This window comes from Micropterus dolomieu, linkage group LG13 (assembly GCF_021292245.1).
Source record: "Micropterus dolomieu isolate WLL.071019.BEF.003 ecotype Adirondacks linkage group LG13, ASM2129224v1, whole genome shotgun sequence".
Lineage (NCBI taxonomy): Eukaryota > Metazoa > Chordata > Actinopteri > Centrarchiformes > Centrarchidae > Micropterus > Micropterus dolomieu.
In genome coordinates, this window is record NC_060162.1 from 7329226 (window position 1) to 7352583 (window position 23358).

General features: G+C 40.0%; 1 protein-coding gene across 1 annotated transcript in view; it reads left to right on the forward strand.

The window, feature by feature from the left end:
* The first annotated feature begins 702 nt into the window (after positions 1-702).
* The window catches only part of LOC123982192 (collagen alpha-1(V) chain-like), an 80763-nt gene continuing 58107 nt past the window's right edge, over positions 703-23358 (forward strand). Inside the window, exons 1-2 of the mRNA XM_046067611.1 lie at positions 703-1173; positions 18409-18576. Of these exons, the coding sequence (XP_045923567.1) occupies positions 1074-1173; positions 18409-18576 (268 nt within the window). The 5' untranslated portion in view covers positions 703-1073. The remainder of the gene's footprint in view (positions 1174-18408; positions 18577-23358) is intronic.

Genomic DNA, 23358 nt, shown 5'->3' on the forward strand with positions numbered 1-23358 from the left:
TGACACAGGACTCATCTGACACAGGCCCCAGTGCAAGAAGTTGATATCTGTTAAGTCAAGTCACTTTTATTAATATGCCTCAAAGGGGTTTTACAATTTGTATGGCATACAGCGCCCTCATTTGATTAAATACAACAATGTGAGCACAATATAATAGTGAGTTAAACCCTGATATTTTGATGGCCACAAGAAAAGATAGGCCACAGTATTTTTGATATATTGACTAGTAGTGCACATTCTCAAAACAAAAATCCTGCTTTGTTGGTTTTTTTTAATTTTTATAAATAAAATAAAATAATAAAGTTAAAGTTATTAAATAAATGAATAGTTGATTTTCCTGCTGTGTGTGGAATGTTAAATAGTGTAGTACTCTTCCACATCATCAAAATAATGTTCAGTATGATACTGGCTCAAACCTATATTGTAGGTATGGACAAAAGTGTTGTCTGTTGACACAACACAATTTCATCATGACTCCCAACTTTACACGCCTTTGTCTATTATTTGTCTCAGATGCAGTTTGTTTTTTCCCGCTATGACAATTTCCTCTGGAAAGAGTGGACTCCATGTAAAAGAATTCAAAGCGCAAGAAAGAGGCGTGAAACTTTCCCCTCAACTTTTCCTCCCACCCATAGCCAATAACAGGGCTGGCTCTAATGTATGGACTCCTCTGATTTGCCCGAGTCTCCTGTCCGCGGAGTGAGTGACAGCCTGGGGGAAAGACTTTTTTGTGTGTTGCCCCGTTGGACTTGAAGGGGCTTTACGTGACGACTCAGAGAGGGGGCAACACTTCTGAACGGAGGCGCAGCCGTGCAGGACAGTTCAGAAGAGCAGAGAGGAGAGGAGCTGTGCGGGAGAGACGGGTGCCCATCCGTCATATAGCTGGAGGAACGCGCACTAACAAACCCTTATGGCTGCTTGAGAAATAACGATAAACCCCCCCTTCCCCTTTTTTTCTCTTTCTCTGGGACTTTTGGCTTTTTAGTATTGGCCTGACCAGAAGTTGTTGCACGTCTAATTAGTTGCTCCAAGTTGAAAAGTGAATCCACTTGCCGTGGACGTCTCTGGCGGTCATGGATACCCCTATAAGATGGAAAGTTAAACGGAGGATAAGGGATGCCCAAGTCACTTTAGCGGTGATTCTGCTTTTTGTCACATCGCAAACGAGTTCAGGTAAGATGCAGCTGAAAGATTTGTGGATACAGTTTGGAGCTGCGCTGCACTGAAACGTTTTTTTCTCTTTGGTAGTGGATCACTGTGGTGACCGCCCCTCCTCCTAAACTCATCTTTGTGCCTTTTTAATGTATTCAGCTCGGTCTGCCGAAACTATGGGACTTGTATCAAAAGGCTGCACAATGTTTGAGAGAAAGCGTTTTCTTTTGAGAAAGACTGATATGGAAGTGGCCACTTATTCTGTCTATGATATGGAGGAGCTGGTGTGAGGTGAAGTTTTGCCACTGCAAAAAAACCCGATAGCTGATAATTAAGGATATAGAATATATACATGAAGGCATGTTGTGACAGGGTTTATATGCATAAGATGTACAGTCTGTCCCTGAATTACAAATAAATGTATTTTTCAGATGTCACTTTTAGACAAGTTTTGCATTTTACAGACTTGTCACTATGTTGTGATAGCCCAGGAATGTTGCTGTTGTGCAATTCAAGAAAGTTTAAAAAGTTTTCTATAGCTTTTTCTTTCTTTCTTTTTTTAACTGATGAGAGGGATGAGCAAACTTTTTAGAAGAGGGAGGGGTTGGAGCTCCTGTGACGTTGTAGGGTGGAGCCGCCTTATGGACTCCAACATCAGAAGGCACAGTTTCTAAGGGACAGGGCTGTTTGCTAAGGCTCAAACCTCCATATATTTAACTAATTGCATTTTGCAAATTCTCCTTATGCTTGTTAGTAACAGTTATACAGCTCAGAGTATGAGAATTTTAATGTTTGGTAAAGTTTGGTATGCCACTTGAATATCAGTTAAAGGCAGTCCCTATATAGGCTTGAAGCAAGACATGATTTTTATCTCTCTTGTGTGGCACTGTTGTGTCCCATGGGTCTTCAGAGGTCATGAAGTGCTGTGGTAGTGGGGCTGGGGTCTGGCCTTCGTGTATTATTAGCACCTTAAGACTGCCTTGCATGGTTGGTGGTCTGCTGTCTGCTGTGAGGCTCTGACACAGGTCTTTGAGGTGAACAGGTGGCGTCTTCTGCTTCACGGACATTTAGAAAGTGTCCGGTATTGTGCTGATGGTACAAATATGATGTTGTGCCTGACCGAGCCAGACACTTGGTTTAAAGCTCAGGCCGTTGTAGAAAACTTCTTATGATAATGAAAAGCAGATGCAGTTGAAGTGGTTTTACATGCTCGTATGGGCCATACTGTTAAACATATAAAGGAATTACTGCACCCTGTTTATTTTCATGTTGCCTGTTAACACTGGTTGTTAACTGAACACAACTTAGGTCACTGTAGAATGGTTGGATCCAGATCTGGGTCATTTTTGATTACAGAGGAGGAGTAGGACTAGAGTTTTGCTAGGGTTGTTGGAGAGCATGGGACTGAATCCATTTTGATGCTGCAGGCTGGATTTAATCAGCTCCTAAATACCAACAGAGAGCAATCATAGTCTTGTAAGTAATCCTCAAAGGTGCTGGTACAATTCCTGAAACGTGACCCGTGACACATGCTGAATGAGAAATACATGATGGCTTGGTGCTAACATGCCAACTACATGCAAGTTTTGTGAAAACTAATAATCTTGTTCTTCAAGTTTAGGATTTTTACTTGGATTCATCTTTATGCTCATTTATGTTCAGTTAAGCAATTAGTAAAGTATTGGATTTAATTCACACTAATGTCTGATTATGGTAAAATATTACATTTTAGCATGTGTCTTCCCCATCATCATAGACAAATGGTAATTACAGACAATTAGCCAGTTTGACAGCTGTAAAAGATCCATCTGACCCAAACCATATGACCTCTTAGCCTCAGGGAGGACCTGGATATACGTTCATCTGAAAACTTGCAGAGGCCTGCCCAGACACACCATTACTGGTTATCTGGGACTTGTCAAGTCTATATCTATAATTTTTTTTTTTATTAATTTCATAGTCTTGAATAATACAATATTGAATATAATATCAATATTGTTTTATTAATATTTTATTATATATATATTTCGATTTCCTTAAATTGTGTGATTTTTTACATCCCATTGAAATTAAAACGAAAGAGTGACTGGGCAACTGTAACACAATTGATTGTAAACTGTTTATAGAGTTGATACTATCTTTAATGATGCTTTGGTGTATTGTTGGGGTCCAATAACTAGTTCCACAATAGATCTGATTCCAAATACCCAGGTCTGCTATACTCAAGATTGTTACAAATCTCCTCTCTACAAATCATATAATAATTTTTAATATAAGTCTAAATCAAGGTAGTTGTTGATTAGCATACGTGTGCATAATGTAATGCAAAATCTTGCTTTAGGTATTCAAATGTAAAAATTTGAGTTTTAGTTTATAGAGCTGTATTAATTTTTTCACCACCTTGAGGCAGCAGAACAACCTGAAGTCACTGACATAACTTTATAAAGCTGTTGTGGTAAATCTGCTAGCAAACGCTTACCTATACATCCAGCAAACACAAAACAACATTAGCATGCCTTTGGTGTTGTGTTACTGTCCACCTGTAGAAAATATGTTTAATATTAACTACTTTTAGATCAGTCTTAGTCTCCACTAACTCCTGATGAAAATACCCGGCTGTTTAGCTTTCTAAATGTTACACCGTGCTAACAAGCTAACTAGTTGCTAACATTGTGTGCCATTGCATGCTGGGCAGATAGCGTTCGGTTGGTATGCTACTAAAAAAAGCTTCCTGCTGCTGCTTGAAACAAGGCTAATGAGAAAGGTGACAGTGAACAAAACAATAAAGTTGCAGGCTTTAAAACGAAAACAGTTAATGGAAAGATGCTAAATGCTCAGTAGAGCTAAGGCAAACTGGTGATTATTTTCTGTGAGTTTGTCACACGAGGGATCCCTTTCACATTACACATAGTCATTTGTTAATATAAAAAATATTAGTGTAGCTTTAAGGTTGTACCGATGCTCTGAACCAACAAGGTCTGCATGTTAGCTTGTTAGCTTAAATTATGTAATTTCTGTAATGTTATGTAATAGCATTTAATAATATCATGAAATAGCATTTTAGCCACTGACTAACCTTATAGTAAAGAAAGAAAGTAATGAAATATGTCTCTATACTTGCAGCATATAAAGTGTAGTGTATGTAAGTGTTGAAGTCAACACCAGCAACTTGTGGCCATAGAAGATCATGCGCAATGAATGTGAGTCAAGCTTTATTAGAGAGAGTGAGTGAAGTCATATAGTCTGCATTTCTGAAGGGAGGTCATCTTGCCTTGACATTAATGAGGAAACCTTGCTTTTAACCCATGTGAAAAGTGGTAATAACAGAAGGCCTATAAGACATAAGGTTAAGAATGAGAAGAGGGGTCACAGGTCAAAGGTGAAGGTCAGGACTTTCAGATTGCCACTGCTGTCAGGTTTACGGTTTCACTGCCTGAAGAGAAGAATTCTTGCTGTTGAAGCTCCCTTGTTTACTTCAGTAAATTCTCCTCTGAATCTTGGAGGTCAAATAGAAAAGATAATGAGTAGGTTGTAATATTTTTTTAATGCTTTTTATGAATTGAATCTCCTTAGCAATTCCATTGCAGTTTTTAGCATGACAGGCAGAATTGTAACTCATTTAGGGAATAAAGGTGTTTTGTCTATCTAGCTTCTAGTTAGTGGATGTTTTCAGGTATAACACACATTCGAATGTAATAGAACACCCTGGCCTCCTAGCGTGGGACCTCATTTGTTTTGTAGTTTTATGATCACCATACCTGCTGTAGACCAAATCTAGCTTATTCTCCAAATGGTTTCCTTTGTGTTTGTGCAGAGTTGCTTTTCCTACTCAGTTTCCTCAATCAATGGACTCTTTTCACAAGTCTTAGAAAGTCTGTTTTGAATCTTTTCACTGTGGTTTGTTATTATTAATTAACCAAAGGGTTTTTTGGATGGTCTATGTCAGTTAAAAACATCCACACATGACCAGAACCTACTTGCTACTTTGAGTACTTTAGTCATCAAAAATACTGAAATAACATTCTTTGAATACCTTGTGCAAATGAAAACAAGGATGGATTTTGGCCAAAACCACCTATAGTAGTCGATGACAGTATTAAAGGACAGTGGATATGCTAAGGAATCAGGAAATATGGTCATGATTCAAGAATTCTGTTGTATATTAGGAGTTGATATTGGTTTTATCATTATGTACATTTTAAAGGGGTAAACAGAAGAAGGCCTCGCTGTTTCACTAAGCGCCTTCACATCTGGAATCGATAAGGTCCATTGTGCTGTCTGCTAAGCCCTCCAAAAAGCAAGAAAAAATGTCTTCCAGATGTTTTCTTCCCATTCGTGGTGGAACAGGGTACCATGAAAAAATTACTGTTGTATTTTTCAAAAGAAAATACACTATTCTGTGCTGGTTTTAGAGAAAATTCCTAATCGAATAACATCTGCAGGCTTATAGCTGAGTTTGTAAAAATAATAGCAGTGTGCATCATATTTCAGCCAGGTTTGCACACATCCAGGGTCATTAAAAGGTTCTTTTTGTTTAAACGAACCAACTTTATGACAGGGTTAAAGGTCGATTACAGCTGGTCTACAGCTGTTTTTCATTTATAGTCTCTTTATATTTGGACAACTTCTCTTCTAAAGGAATTTATATGGATAAGTAAATTTAGCCTTTTTGTCGCATTGTATAAAGTTCATGAGACCAATTAGAAAACCGCATAGAAATGATTGACCCCATGCAGAATTGAACAAATAGCATAACTTCCGGTGTTTTTTAATTTGTACATTTTATAGGATGCTAACAGCTGGTTGCCCTGACGGATGCTATAGAACTGAAATCCTTCTTATTTTGTTAATGTCATACCCATTTATAAGACTGAATGAAAGGACAAAGAGACAATTGTGTGCTTATTTCCATTTAGAACAGTTGGTTTCATTGGGATCTATCAAAATTCAAGGTGAGAGGCAGTCACCAATGTGCCTTTGCATTATCACCATGGCATTATCAAGTCAGGAAATGACATCACTCGCTCACATTAGTATTGACCTTTCAGTCAGATATACTGTACACTAAAACATTTTCAGTCGGGGTTTGAGTGGGTTGTTTCTTACTCACCTTTAAGTGGCAATCCTGAGGTCCTGTACACCTCAATCAGATAAGTGGCAGTGAGTGAAGTGGCTTCTTGTGTGTGCCTATTGCCATGGCACAGAGGAAGGAATCTGAGTTAGTTTGTGGACTGTGGAGAGAAGCAGTGACCCTGCAATTGCATGTTCCACTTAAGCCTGTAAATACATGCTTTGTGGAAAGGACTATACATCAGCCATAATTCCTGATAACAACCTGGGAGATAAAACGAAATATGCAAGACAAGTTTTTGACCCTCTGTCAGAGTTTAGGAGTTTTCTTTGATGCACAAGTAGTGCATTATTTGACATTGTCTGGGCAGTATATTGTCTATTCCTTTCCAGGCGAATCAAGGGTCAAATAATTGTTACGGCTAAATGGTGCTCTCTACTAATTGCACAGTGTTCTTGATTTAAAGCCAGATGCAGATGCTTTTTCTCTAATGGTGTGTATCTGCTAAAACACATGGACAAAGATGGATCATTTCAGTTCAAAATTACAACTGAAAGGGACGTCATGTTCTCTTCTCCCTGACAAAACCAAAAAGGGAACAAAATGGAGGCAGTGGCGTTTAAACTATCAACACGAACACATCATTGATGTAAATGTTGGATGTGTTACCTCATGATGCCACTCCCACTTCTGTTTTAGATTTTTAACAGAATGCCTGGTTGCAGCATGTAGTGAGTGAAACGTTAAGTCTGGTCCAGCCTCACAAGCCGAGCATTCACTTCAGCTGGGAAACAGTGCTTTTCTCTGTAATGGGGTATTATAATCATTGAGCATGGAAAGCAATGTATGACTCATCCTTTCCAACCCCATTCCCCCTTCCCCAGCCCAAGCTTAGCCACAGCCTGGGCAGTAGAAATACTGAGTGTAAGCATTTCTTTCCAACTAGGGGAAATACAATGGTCTCTGGTCACTCCAGAAACCTCACGGTCGTCAGATGTATTCTGTTTGTACTTTATTAGGTGATGAAATTAGTAAGAGCTGCAATGGAAAGGCAGCATTGAAGTTAGACATGTTTTTGCTTGTTTAGCAGTATTTTGCAATTAAGCCTTGGGCTTAATTAATTTGGTTTTGTTGCAACAAAGTACCAAGCTAGAGTCTGACCGCAAACACTATACTAGTATCTGCTGAAGCAAGTTGAAGGAGATGTTTTAGACAACTAAAGAAACAACTCAGTGGTGTTAGAGCAACACGGTCTCTTAGAAATTACATTAATATTTTACAAATGTGCAACAGTAAATTAAGTCAAAAATGCAATGTTGTCTGGATTAGGTTATCCACCAACATAATGAGCAAACATTGTTAATGAAAGTATCTGCCAAGTCGCATGCTTACGAACATGTATCCGAAATCACGATCCTTCCCAAACCTCAGCCAAAATGCTATTGTTGCGCAAAACTAACTGCACACAGGACTCTGCTAATCCATGGCCTCCTGCACAAAAAAAACAAAAAAGGAACATAATCTAGGCAGTAATTACAATTCCTCATGAAACATAATTGGCAAAACAATGTAAGTAGTAGCCTATATAGTTAGTAGTAACTAGTAATTACGGTAAGTTAGTAGTCATTTCCAGGAGACAGGGTTGGTGCGTCAACTCTCCATCTTCTCTTGGAAAATGTTTTCTCATTTTACAAAAATATTTCACTTAACCCGGGACTTAAAGTCGGAAGCCGACTTTGATCATTCTTAGTTGTTGATTCAGGTGAAGTAGCCTACTGTCAGTCAGGCAGTTTATTCTCTCACAGTGACTTCTGTTCACCCACAGGGTTGATGTTACTCAAGTACGACACTGGTTGAAGTGTCAGTAGGAGAATTTATGGCTGACTTGGCTGTCACTGCAGCAGATTTGGCACTACGGGCAGCAAGCTTTCCCTACCCCAGGCTGCAATTACAGTGTGTGTGTGTTATTATCACTATCACAAGAACAATGATTGATAACCTAAATGTTCGATTTGTTTTTCCATTTTCAAGTTTTGTCACTCTTTCCACACCTCACTGAAGCTGTGCCATTACACTTTTTTAAAACTCCCATCCTCTCTCTGTGATTTCCTTTCCTTTTAGACATTGTTGACATGATTGGATGTGCATGGTGACAAGGTTGCTTTAAATGTATTACTTACATCAGCTACAAGTTGTCAGCATTCAGTGATGGACTCTTCTAATGAAACATTATTTCTCTAGAAGCATTACTGGAATTTAATTAGGAGTTCTTATGGTTTTAGTCCTCGTAAATAATTTTTTAATGTTGTGTTTTCATCTACTGTTGTTGCTGTATATTGGTGTTCATATACTGGCCATGTGGACTGGGTGAAAACATTTCTTTGCAAATGTTTATGGGTCATTGAGTTCACTGATGATGATGGAACTCTTCCTTTGTGAGAAAACATTGCATATTTGGATTGATTCCCATCATTAGCTGAGAGGCACGGCACCTCATTGAAGTGATGGAAAATGTGCCTCTTAGATTTGATAGGCCTTAATGTGTGTCAGTTCTGCATAGTCCTTAATAAAGGGAAAGGCTTCACTGTTGTGCAGGATTTCATATTTATTAGATTCAGTTTCATTGTTTTGTGTCAGTGTGTTGGTGCTGGAATAATGGTTATGTGTGAGGCAGGGTGAGAGGAAATGGTTCTGTAATGTCAGAGCTGCAGGGCCCTAGTTTATCATAGATTTCTCAGCAGTCAGCCATCAAAACCATATCTGCTGTGGGTGAGACAGAATGAGGAAAAGGCTACAATTCAGGAAAAGATAAAATAGACAGAGGAAATAAAGTTGCTAATAGAGGTTAGAAAGTAAAACTGAATGAAGCTGGTGCAAAAGACGACAAAAATACAGAGGGTGGAATTAGAAGAAGAGACAAAAAGACAGCCATCGGTCATCACACATGTGCCTCAGAAGCACTCCTGTTGTTACTTGCTGTAAAATGAGCATTCAGATGTGCACTGTGGAATCTTGACTAAGTTTTTCCATCTTAGTCTGTGGTGGACGGCAGACTGTGATTTATCTTCACTGCTGTGAGCTGCAGCATGGAGACAGTGAAGTAAACCATCTGGTATTCCCCCTGTTAAAGCAATAAGAGTGAGGCTAAAGCACTGAGCCTCTGAGTGCACAAGAGAAGCTCTGGTCAGAAAATCTCTCTGTGATCATCTTTCAGGTCTGTGTGCTCGTGTTTCTGTGTGTGAGTCAGTAGGTCTGTGGGTGTAGGAGAGAATAAGCAAGAAAATGTCTGCAGATTGTGGCTGGATTTTTCTGACTGACCATGTGCTCCTCTCTCCACAAGTCGTTTCTTGTCTTCTAAATTCATCTTGCTTGTTGTTTCCCATTATTTTGTGATTAGATTAGAGGCTGGGGTTAATCTCTGACTAACTCATGATGAACATCAAAATGAGTTGACCATGACCAAAGGAATGAAGACAAAAAAAAAAGATCTCTCTTTTTTCATTTCCTCCTCCGCCTGTTCATCCCTGCTGCTGCCTGAACGTGCAGCTTTCAGCCAGGTCTCTGGGTCAGTGTCCTGAAAAGTCTGAATTAAAGCTGGCTAACTTAACTGTTGCTGCAATGTGAGGTCATTTACAGACTTAATTTTGCTCATGCTGGTGTAAACACTGTCCTTAGTTTCCTTTGAGACATGTCAAAAAGCACCCTGTCATATAGCCACCTACTGGCATCTATACTTCATCTTCATTCAAAACAAAGCAGCTGACAACATGATGACTGTTATTGCAAATGCTAACACTTTAGCATTCTAGTTATAACTTTTGCTGTACACTGCCTACTGTGGCCACAAGTGGTAATAGACAGGCCAGAATAGACACGAGTTGTAAAGTCAATGACCTATTACTGTCACTTACACAGTTACCAGGCCAAGTAAGGCTGTGGCAACAAAACCCATGTGTGCATTAAATTGAGAATGAGTGTGCTTTATTGCCTATGAATTCAACATTTCATTTTAAGAAAAAGAATGTGTTAATTTTTTTTCAAAAGTTACAAAAGCTCACTTTACATCATCTCCTCCCATTGAATCATTTTCTCAGAGAGCCCTTTTAGCATAGAAATATTACTTTTTTGTTGTCTTTCACTTTATTGTCATTTATCAATATTAACATAAATGTTTCTTTCAACTTCTTTTTTTGTCGTAACAACCAGCTCTTGATAGGATTTTACTGCGAGTTGACAGCCACTAGCATGTCAAATTCACATTTGTATTCTAGCTCTGATCTCTAATTCTGATCTTGTCTTCAAAACTGTGTGAGTACAGTATGTTGAACATGTAAGTTTGAGACCCGCTGCAAAGCTTACGTGTGGAGGAGCAGTGATTGCCAAGAAATCTCTCTTGACCGTGGTTTGGTAGGTTTAATTAAGCTGCGGTGCAGAGGTGTGTGTGATTTCTCGCCATCTTGCTAACTGACATCCCATTTGGGTTTGTGCTGGCGTTCGTTTACTCATGAGTTGCACATGTGCAGTAATGTGTGTTCTCTCACCGGATGTCCATACAGTGTATGTAATGCGTTCAATCTAGCAAGCGTAATGCCTGCAGTATGATTCCCATGTCTGGTCACATGAAACCCAAAAGCAACAATTTAGTGTGTCTTAAGTTTTTTTCTTATCATATTCTTGGACCTGACATCCTTTAGTATTTTGCAGGAGTGGTTTTTTAATCGAGGTTTCACACTGTTTTTTATAGCAGAGGTGGGCTGCCTCACCTGAAACAAAGACCACTTTCCCAAACTTAATAAAAGTTAATAAACTTTTATGAGATAAAACTTGAGCCTTTAAGCCCTGGTTCCCAAAGCAAATATGATATATTTAATGAGTGTTAGTAGTGATTAGGCCTTGTGTCATGATCCAGGTGGATTACGATTTCAGCTAAACAATTTCCTGAGGGAACCCTCCTGATTTTTTTTAGACTTTAAAGCGAGCCTTTGGAACTTTTGCACAACAGCAGCTACTGGTGCCACAATTGGCAAATATGGTATAATGAGTAATCAACATATCCTCATACCTAAAAGACAAAATAGGTTGAATGACATATATGGCCACGTTCCAAAATGACATATATCTCTATTGCAAAGTACAATGACATTTGTTAGGAAGTTGGTGAAATGTCCAACAACCTAAATGAATCGGCCGAAAATAACCAAAAAAATACTTTCGGTGTTTGGCCTAATAAGTCAAAAGACCGAATAAATTTTACTGAACAATTACATTGATATGTCGGCAGTGTGGAAGCATTTTAAAGTGTCAGAGAAAGACGCAAAAATCACTGTTTGCAGAAACTGTTCTGCTGAATTGTCTCCTAGCACATCGTGCTGACAGGCAGGTTAGAGATTCTATTCATTTTCTCTCTTTACAAAGACTAGTGTTGCAGTTTGAGAGTCCTACCTGAAGAGAGGCTGTGAAGTCTTCATGTTACGCCATACGAGAACCACATACAACATTATTTATCAAATTGTGTTGGACTTGATGAATTTAGCGCAAAGATACACATGAGACAACATCCGGTTTTCAACATAAGGTGTCTATACAGTATGAAAATAAGATTAATTGGATTATATTCACAGAAAGTATAAAACATATTACATGTGTCCATTAACAGTAAATGGACACCTGTAATTTACTTTACTGGACCTTCGGACCCACCCACCATCATCTCTCCAAATCCTGTGGGAAACACTGAGTAAAAAGCACATTTTGACTATTTAATTTATGCAATGGTCAAAAAAGGAACAATTAATGGAAAAAAATTTGAAATACCTTGTTTGGTGTTCGATATTCGGGAATGTTTTTCATTATATTCGGTTTCACTTTCAGCCAAGAACTTTGATTTCGGTGGATCCCTAACATTTATGACTTACATTTACTAAGTGAGTCACATGACCAAAGTCACAAGCAGCTGCATAATAAACCTATACGGCTCTGTTTCTGGTGACAACGGCCTGTGATAAGTGCTTAAATGAAGTTTAACTGTAGTACATGTAGAGAATAATCAGTTACACAGTAAAACACAGTAATCTAAAAATGTTTAAAAAAGTGTTAAGGCACTGGTTATGATACACCAAGTTAGTAAGCTGCAAAACCCCTAAATGTATTGAACAATAGTGTGTTTTATTGCTTATGAATTCTACTTTTAATTTATAAGAGAAAGAAAAATTGACTTGATCTTTCTTTAAGTAATTAAAGTCAAGGCCTTAATTGTAACCTGCTGTATTCACAGTGAGGCTCCAGCTTCACAACAGTTGGCTTCAGTTTTATAACAGAATCAGGTGAAATAAAAAAAAAATTCACACCCTCCCTGTCTGTGATGCGCTCTAGGAGGGGGAAGTCTCTCATTGGGCATTCTTGTTTTTGGCTGTGCTGGTTTCCAAGAGAGGCAGGGTCCTCTTTATGGCTGCTAATTACTCCTTGTCCTCAGCGCCAGGTCAAGCATGTGCCTGGAGAGCTAGGCCTCACTTCAGGAAGGGCTGGAGAAGGAGGATAGGGGGCAGGGAAAGAAGGGAGGAATGTTAATCTCCCCCCATGAAAAAGTCCTAATTCACTGGTCCGGCACCCCTCCTCCTGTCAAATGAAATGGTGCCGTCTGGAGTCACTAAGTGTTGTTACAGAATGTGTGTGCTTGTGTCTGTATGTGTGCATTTGTGGAAATCAAGGGTAGATGGATAGGTTAGGGGAATGGGATCCACCACAGGATTGGCACTGAACCAAGAGCAGGATCATAAATCTTGCACTCAAAGCTACTGTTCAGAGAAAGAGAGAGAAAAAAAGGTAGAAACAAGTTTAGTGAGGTAGGAAGGGGAAGATATTTGCAAACCACATCATACCCACTTTTCTCTGTAACAGTCGACTGTAATGTTGTAAGTTTCACCACACATTTAAAAATAATTCACACATACACTTTTATGATTTCATTATCCTTTACTATGCTGCAACCTCATCCAACACATGTCTGACAAACAAACCCATAAAAGGCTGAAAACAAAGTTAACCACTCCTCTTTTAGCACATCACATCAAAGATACAGCGCTTTGTAAGGCACTAATTTGTACATTACACTTACAAGTTTCCATTGTGTACATCGGAAGCCCGAACTGTGGGAGTAAATGCGGATACTTCACACTCCATCCAAGAGTTTTATTTTTCAGAAACAGTGAACATGAGTATTAAACGTTTGAATTGTGTAGAGTTTGAGGAAGACAAGCTGGACTTGGATTGCAGTTTTCATCAACTAAGTAAGGATTAATTAATTTTGTGTGATTCTGTTGTTGACCTTTACACTTTAGAAACAGCCAAGCGCCCTTATTTTCAATGCTCCTTAAACATGTTATGTCCTTGGTTGCATTTGCATCTTGTAATTGTGCTGTAAATGCATTCACTGGTGGACAGCAGAGGCCATAGAGGCAGTGTACTGTATGGATAACACGAGAGGCGAAGGAAAGAAGAAGACATTTTCATTTACACATGAAAAAGCTTCGGCTTAATGGATGCACTGTATTTGCCTTATAGCTTTTTTTTTGTGCCAGGCTTCGTTGCATGAAAGTCCTTAAAGCAGCAGAAGAGGGAAAACAGACTGGCAAAGAGCAAAAGTACACAAGACTGTGTCATATGAACAATTTCTGTGTATATGCAGAGAGCCTCGCTCTTGGATGTGAGGGGCTGTGGTCACAGGGAAGTATTTTTAGCATCTAGCGGCAGAGGTGTTGGTCTCTCTAGGGATCTGCCATGCTAAGTGGGTAAACATCTCAGCTTAAGAAGGTGTGACTGAGACCCATACCTGTAGCTTAGGATGCGGTCAGGACAGCTTCCGCTGGCAGGTCGACTGCCAGTGACAGAAATTCATGAATGAAGGTGTGATAATTTTTTATTTCTCTCTTAGACTCTCTGCATCGAGTAAGTCATCACTTTATTGGAAAAGGTATTTGCTGTTTCTCAGATGGGTTTTCGATAGGCCTGTTATTTTGTAGTTTGGTGTCTGGACAGAGGTATATTATGCTATCCTTTCACCTTCCTCCTCTTTTCCTGTAAGCTGCTAATTGGCCCTGTCCACCTGGCTCACCTCCAGGTGACCCTGCAGAGGCCCTGTGGTCGCTTTTAGATCCATCAGGGGATCTAAAACCTTGAAAGAAAAAACAAAGGCAAGGAAAAAGGAAACTGGGAAATGGAAACAAGAGAGTGAAACAGCTTGATAATATAACAAACTGACTAATGGAAGGAAAGAGTGGTTAATAGATATATCTGATGAATTTTTTTGTTCCCAAAAAGCTGCTGATCTCAATGGGATTACTTTGTGCCTGTGTGGATTAGCAAAAGCAACACCCATTCAGCAGGGGTCGTGACACAGTTAGCATCGACTGGATGCTCCTTACAGACTTCCCCCTTTTCTTCTCTCCCTGTGGTGCTGAGCTAGCTGTTATAATGTTGCTCTTATTGTTTTTAGGATATATATATTGTTCTGGTGCGCTGTGAGTGTAGACTGCTGTTGCCTGAAGGAACTTCTTTGAAGCATTTATCACCGTCTGTGTACTGTTGTCATCTGTAAACTAATAAAATGTACGTGGCTTGTTGGGAACATCTGATCAATGGAGGTAGTTTGCCAACAGTGACTGCGGATGTTTATCTGTCAGTGTTTAGACAGTCTGGTGTGAAGAGAGACTTTACAAAAAATGTTATAAGCATGAACAGCATTCTGAGCACCTTTACGCACAGAGGCACTCACTATGGTAGCTAATATACTGCCATGTTGACAGAATGATCTTGAGGAAACACCTTTTTTTTATTTTACAGGCAGGGAAATAATTTTGTATCTTGATTATATGAGGTACAGTAAGATATGAAGTGAATGTTTGTAGTTGTCACCACCAGAGTCACTAGTGGCAGGGCATATTCAAGGTTGTGTCCATATAAGGAAATTGGGAGATGGTGTGTGGTAGGCTACGTGAAGATGATGGAAAAGGCTGGTTGGACTCACCCACGTGAACGTGATCAACCATTAGCACATCTTAATATTGCAGCTTTTTATTCTGGCGTGTATCGATATTAGACAGCGGCGACTGTGTTCTCTATTGCTGTGAACAGTTATTTTAACACCTTGTATGGGCTCCTTCTGTGCAACCGCCAGCGAACGATTGATTTATCTCCCAACAGATACTGTGCAGGTTAAAGAGAATCACTGTCAGGCAGTTATGGCTTTCACAGGGAGCTTGTGGCTGTCTCAGAAAAGGGCAAAACCAGTGAGCTTTGCCTTTGGTGAAACATGCTCCTTGTTAAAAACAGTGTTAAATGAAAAAGGTTTGTGTGCCAATGTGTTTCATTTACTTCTCTTATATTAGTGGTTAGCTCCCCATGTATTTTCGCTGAAGCTGATTTTGAATTTAAGGAAGCTCTAGCAGGATTTTTGAATTGTTACAATACCCTATTACGTTTGTCTATGCAGCATTTATGCAAGTCTTTTTTTCTGAATTCCCTGCATGTTTTTCTGAGGAGTTACAAAGACGTTGGTGAAAAAGCAGGTCTATGCTATTGTAAAAAACATGTAGGGATTGTTTTCTAATAATTGTACATGACTCTCTCAGCCAGCACCGGCCAACTAGACCAAATTATAAACAGAAGTTATAAGCTTTTAGCGTATGTCTATAATAAAATTTCAAAGGTTAGTATATTTATTATTTTATTTGTTTAGTCTGATAGTTATAAACTAATTTTATTTTACTTTTTTGTTGCCAAAAACATTAGGTGCATGCAAAAAACCTTCCAGGGCTAAATGTAGATGCTGTAATTAAGCAGATGTTAAATCATCATACTTTGCTGGGTGCTCATTAGTACCACACCCCCCAAATGTTTCAAATCATTTTGTTGGATTGATGGTCATTACTCATTTGAACACACAATCCCGTTGTTTCCCTGAATCAGAGTCCCTGTGCTTTCATCTTTATCTTCTGTCATCATGCTGACACTTTTGCTCTATTTCGTAGAAATTTATTGCAGGCATTCAGGACCCCTGAACGCCTCAGTTCCTAAGCCACCAGTGTAACAAGTTACATCAAGTGCATCACATTTTTTCATTTATCATATGATCACCTCTCACGATCTTCCGCTTAAAGACCAATGATTTGATGATGATGTTGAACACAGTTTTTGACAGATCAATCAGCATTCCATCACTACATTTCCCATCACTTTGACAGTCTGACATATTACCACACTGTTGGAGAGCACTGTGAGACGAGCTCATTAAATGAACCTCTGTCATCATGCTGAATGATAGCTGGTGAGTGAGTTTCTGTCTGTCTCTTCATTATGAGTTGATGATAGACAAAGCTGTCTTTTTGTTTAGACCCTTCACTTGCGTAGAGACTCTGCCATTCTGTGGTATGCACTTTCAGGAATATGAATGTAGTTATCTTTTTGATGTGCAAAAATGCTGGCCTAGGTGGAACAGATGGGCGTGGTGCTTGGATTTGTATATTTCTCTTAGATGTGCTGCTGTTAAAGATCGGGGAACTGCTGCCTAAATACATCCTCCAGAGCAATGTCATCTTCTGCAGGGTTCCACATGCATGTGTGTAGAAATACAATTACAGAGTTTGGGATTGGATAACAGGCTTTCTACAAGACAGGAAGAGTGGGCTGGCTTAGGAGACAGTTAGGAAAGATTGAGATGAGATGTGAACATCCTGATCAGAACATCACCACAAACCAAACCATTCTGACTTAAAACCCACATTTTCTCCTGAAATGGACACAGACTCGTTCCAGGCTCTTGAGTGTAACTTTGTTTGTATAAACTGTTACAAGTGTGTTTATGTCTTATTTCATTTGTTGAGATATCAGAAAAGAGGTGCTCCATGACTGATGTCTGCGCTGCAAACTGATGTTCTTGTGAATGCGTTTTGTATTTGTTGTCAGGCAGATGGATTGCAACTCAAAGACCTCAAGACTCTTGGTCTGGAATGCTCTCAGTAAGCTTTCTTTAGTCTGATCTTTGTGTTACTGATAATAAGATAATAGGCAGCATACAATCAGGTTTCAGCTACAGCTGTGGACGAACACGTGCAGCCAAAGTGTTCTTAAATGAGTCCTCTGTTCAAGAATGTTTTTTTTTTTTAATTGATCTGCATGAGTCATGGGTAATGACATCCAGCTGGAGGTTGTTGCAGGGTAACGCAGAATGTACAAACACTCGTTCTGCCTGCTCCCCTTTCCACCTTTCCCAGCATCCCTTTCACTCTCAGATGGATGGGGCTATTGAAAGTTTTTTTTTTCTGAACGGTGTGTGTGGTCTTTGTAGCCTGACACTAGGACTGCTGTACCTCTGTGTGGGTTGCCTTTGACATTCCACATACACATAATACCACAGAAATGCATCCATCAGAATACCCCAGCATACTTGCTTTTGTCTTACTTCTTAGACTCCTGTGTCATAAAATCCTTCTGTTGTCCCAGTTTGCTGCCCTCACTTTAGTGTTTGCTCTCCTCTAAAGACATGACCCAGTGTACTTTTCTGTCCAGGCCTTTGCTGGATGGCTGGATCCTGATGGGTGTCATTGTGAAGCTTCTTGTGTGTGCATCTGGCTGTAGGAACAGCTGTTTGTCCTGGGTGGTTTTGGCATGCGAAGGTGCGGTCCAGGGTCAAACCTCATGTCACATTGTTCTGACCCAGTGTACTTCTGCGGTGGCCTGGTTACAGACGGGACGACCGGCCTGAAAGTGTGCTAATTGCATGGTTGTGGCGTAGGGAGGCAGTGGTAGACTTAGTATTGCAGGGAAATGGATGGAAGCATGGGTTTTGCTGCAGCTGTAACCCATGATCATGGTGATCTATAAATGGGCACGTCTCTGTTTAGCGCCTAAATGGATAACAGAGATCTTCTCTGAACCACAACACTAAAATCTTCTGCTGAGTAACTAGAGATTCTGAGTCAGCAAAAAACTGAAAATAGAGGGAATGATTAAAATAACGGCCATAATTAAGCCTTATTTGACATGCATAAACAATATGATACACGGGCTGTAAATTTAGCAATGTGTACTCTGGAGTCCGGACAAATGTCGAGACAATTTAAGTGCTTTTTCAAACTATTGTTAAAACAAATCTAACATTCTTTTTTTATATCCCTTTCTCCTCTCTGTAGCGGAACCAGCCAACCTCTTGAAGATTTTAGATTTTCACAGTTTACCTGAGGGTGTTACAAAAACAACGGGTTTCTGCTCACATCGGAGGTCAACACAAGGACCCGATGTGGCTTACAGAGTATCCAAAGACGCCCAACTCAGCGCCCCCACCAAACAGCTGTATTCAGGTGAGTATCTGCCTCAACGCACATAGTATCGCTATACCTCTTAGAACAAATACCATCATCTCTTTCTGTTCCTTAAAGCATTCCTTTTGACAAACCACTTCAGAGCCATTTAAATCTAGTCATTTTTCCATACTGCACTCCAGGTTCATCACACATCGCAGATGTTGTGGTTTTTCCAAGATCTTTAATTTATCTTACAAGTCACACGCAGTCTTGCCATCTGGTCAGCCTTATAACCGTTTACCCCACATTATAGTAAACTGGGGTTCTAACATTTAAACATGGCTGGACAGCATTTTCTATTTGTTCCCACCTAGCCCTTTCCTTTCCCTCAATGTAGCAGTTGTATTGGCTCCTATAACTTCATTGTTTATGTCATCTCTGTTTGATTTATGGGATTTTAGGCAGGGTATGCCTGCTGTGTCATCTTTCACTCCTCTGTAATCTTGTTTACCCCTTACTAAAGCATATACTGAATGTCTACAGCTTTTACTGTAAGCCTTGTACTAGAAATGAGAGATGTGTAGCACTTGTGGTAACTGAGTTAGTCATGTTGCTAAGTCACACACAATGTTCAAGAAAATCTATAATGCATGCTGAAAACACACACCAGATGCATGAGAATATCCAGCCCTGTAATATTTGATGCTGTAGGAGGAGCCGGACGATGGAAAAACAGTGAAAATGGGGCTGGTAGAGGGGAGGGAAGTCTGGGGTTCCACTTTTGCCTTGTTCTATTGTGCTGACGTGGCTTTGGATTGCTGCTTTATGGTGCGCTGCAGTAGTACTTTCCTCTCTCTCCTCCTTCTACAGCAATCTTTCCTCGCTGTTCTCCCTCCTTCTCTCGCTTTATTTTCCTTAAAGCGCCATCATTTTTCCCTCTATCATTTCGTCTTGACTGCTGCTGCCTCGCTGTGTTTTCTCCCTTTGTGTTTCATCTAAATTCTGTCTGGTGAGACTTGTTATGTTCCCAGGACAGATATTCAAAAATAATAATTCGGTGAGCCAGACAACTAAGTTCTAAAATTCTTGTGATTGGTTTATCTGCAGCTTAAAGAAAGAAAAATCAAGAGCGAGCAGTGATATAGTTTAGATGCAGGAAAAAGTGGGAGAAATTACAACCCTTCCTGTGAGCAGAGCTCCCACAAAGCTTTGATTGGATGACAGCCCCATTCGTAGTCCTCTGAGACATTGCATTGGCCTTAGTGGACCTTTGATTCATGTCATGGCTCTTCTGTGGGGCTTAAAGTAGAGCCACAGGGCTCCTATGGCCTGCACGCCCTGTCATGCTCTCCAATCAAACAAATATTGTTCACTTTGAAGCTCTATGACAGCAGAGCTCATATGAGCCCCTGTTTAGATACACATGCTATAATTACACACATGCTACTCTGGATCATCCAAAATAACAGTCCACATTAAACAAACCAACTTGGAGGAGTTCCTAACAGGCACCACATAGTCTTAAGGTGCAAACAGAATAACAAGCTGTCTGTGGCTTCAAGGCATAAAAATCTAGCAGAAACATCTGAGATGTGGTCGCTCTCTCACCTCGAGATTAAGAGAATGTACAGCTCATATATTCCAGAAGGCAGCTAAACTTGTGAGATCATTTTGTCCATTTCTTTTTTTCCCTCTAACTAAGTATGCTACTGAGTTATGACTTTGGCCCGTAGCCTGGAGGTACAATTTGCCTAAATTATCGACGCAGCATCCTGCCTCCTAAAGGTAAAACAGTGGCACATACAAGAAAACAAAGACATGCAAACATACTCGTTTTGTTATGACTATAATGTTGGTAATAAAAACCACAGTAGCTCTGGTTGAGAACACCCTGGCCCGTGACCCCATAACCACAGACAGTCTGTGATGATGTGTTGGAAAAGAGCAAGTGCAGACATGCAATCATTAGGCAAACATGTGGAAGGGATGATTCATTTGAAACTACTGAGGCGCTTAAAACAGATGAGTCCTTTCTTACCTTTATTAAGTGAATGAGAAGTGAAGAAACAGGTCAACCAAGCCGTCTACCTTATTTAACTCTTATTCCACACACTTCCAATGTCTCAGTAGTCTGTCCTCATCTAGTAACTCTCTCTGCATCCAAATAAACCCATGAGAAATAGCATGCAATTTCAAATTGCCATTAATCTCTGGCTGTAGTTTTGACAAATTGGGAAGTTTCTGCCGAAGAGTTTTCTTTACCCCCAGTTTATGTCATAATAGACAACAGTCAGCGTTGGCACACAGCAAGGAAATGATGATGCAGTGGCTCTTACATTATCTCTGAATGAAGTAAGCTGTCGCTTTGCATTCATACTTGTGGTCTGGACAGCTGTGGCTAGATGGCACTGGCCACTCAGTGAGGGTCCTCTGCTGTGGCTTACGGTGAGATTCAAGTGGCTAAGCTAAGATCACAAGCTGTAAAAGCAATAATGGTGCTGTTGTTTGCTAACATGGCTCAGTAGTGACACAGTCTATCAACATATTCTGTAATGCCTTGGGAAATATTCACTGTTGCACTTATTGCAGCACTTTGCTTGTATTTATTATCTTAGAAATATCCCTATGCCACATGCATATTATCATATAGCAGAAACCCGCTTCTATTTGTGGCTTATTACTGATCAATTAAGAGAATGTATAGATGCACAACACAGCAACATGAGGTAGCTGTTATTCTATTACAAAAAGATCATTAACCAAATGATTATAATTATGTGATTCTAGCTGAGTTAGTAAGTACGGATGCATGATAGGGTACGTTTTGCTGATGTCTCTGGGGTATTAATTAAATTATTAGAGTCTTAACTTCAGAGTGTTTTTTTCCTCTCGTTTCTTTAGGATATTCAGTTTATCACCCTTGAATCATATCCTTCTGGCCTCTGGCAAGAGAGGTGTGGATATTATGAGAACCAGAAGTAATCAGAGGTGGATCATAGAGAATAAGTTTGCTTCCCCTATTGATATTTTTGAAGTGAGCTGTTTACAAACAAAAAGACATAATTATATGTAGCTGTTCCTAAACAGAGCTTTAATTGCGTGATATTATTTGAGCCTTGAACTAGACAAACTTGTATCCTGAGGCCTATCTTTCGATTAGTGCTGCGTACATTCAGGGACACAGACATCCATCTTCCTCTCTTTTGCTCTTTCTTTGTCCACGTTTGCCCCTTTTTTGCGCACCAACCTACAGGTACACTTGTTGTCTCTGCAGCAGTGTGTAATCCCACTGGAATGCTGCTTGCCTTATACTGAAGGAGGGATTTGGGCACAGTGATGACTGAATGGCCAATTACAGGACACAAGACTTTCTACCTCATTTACCTGCTTGTATGCACTCTGACAGATGGTAGAGGGGATCAGTCAAAGTGCTGGCACAACTCCTGCCCCTCTCTGACTTTTGTGGCATTCTTAAAAATTGTGTAAGTTTGGTAGATGAAGAAAAATAATTGAGCAATGAATGCCAAATGCCACCTGTGTGAAATTGGAGACCAGATGGCAAACCACTCTCTCTGTCTCTTTTAACTTGTAAATAAGACCACCTCTCTCTATGAACTCTAATGCTGTAGTTCCCCCACAGAATGGTTCAAGGGAAAATAAAAGTGTATAATACATGAGATAAATAAAAGAAAACTTAAAAAGGTTATTTAATCTGGAGATAGGATGTGGTGGCCAGAAGTCCCAGGACTTCTGGCCACCACAGCCAATCCAATCCCACCAGGTCCACACACTAAATGAGGAATGAGGTATCTCTCATTTGGTGGCCTGAAGTAGGGGTTTGAATGATACATTCCAGAGAAACCCGAGCTTTTCTGACCCCCCAACCCCCCTTCACAATGAGGTCCTGAGGAGAGAGTCAGAAGAAAGGGACACCAACACAAGAGAGTGCTCATTTAAAATATTTCCCTCTTCTCATCCTTACTTTTCTATTTTTGTTAACCTCCTTCTTTCACCGTCCTCTATTCTACATTATCATGGAGGTTCCCTCAGGGCTTCTCAGTCCTTGATGGCAGGGAGGAAAGGACACACTGCATAAACATAAATCCACAAATGAGAAACCTTGTGGTGTAAATACTACTTCAGTTCTATTCAGGGACAATTTAATTCTGGTTCCAATTTCTACCTTCCAAAAGGGAGTACCTTAAATTTGAAAATTAGTCATTTTCATTTCTTTCCTCCCCCTACTCCCTCTTCTTCTGTGCCATGGTGTCCCTTTCACTCCTCAGCTGACCCTTGACCTCCACACAAGCCATCTGTCCTGAGCCAGCGCTGAAGCTGATGATACACGGGGCAACTTTTTGAGCAATGTTGCTTGGCAATCTTGCTAGTGGCAAGTCCGACTATGTTTTGAACGGATAGCGGCAGTACGGGGCGGGTGGTGGAGTGGTGGGGGAAGGGGATTACGATAGTAATCTTTACTCATTTCCACTGACGCAACGTTACCCTGCACAATTGCTGTAAAAGTTGCTGTGTGTATCATCAGCTTGAGTCCTTGTCTCTGCGACAGAAATTGTGTCATGTGACAGCATGTCATGACAAACTTTCCTTTGTCCTTGTTCTTTACTCTGTTATTCCCCACCTTCCTTTTTTGCATTATAACACTTCCATATCGTTATATTCTGACCTCTAACTTTATGTATCTACCAGCAAACTCCACCTCAAAGGGTTTTTGAATGTTTGTCTGTCTCTTCCCCTTCTTTCTTGTGTTCTTGTGTCTGCCTTATACCATCCTGTCAAAGCATCTGTCAATTAAAGCAGTGTTTCTCATAAGATGCCAAG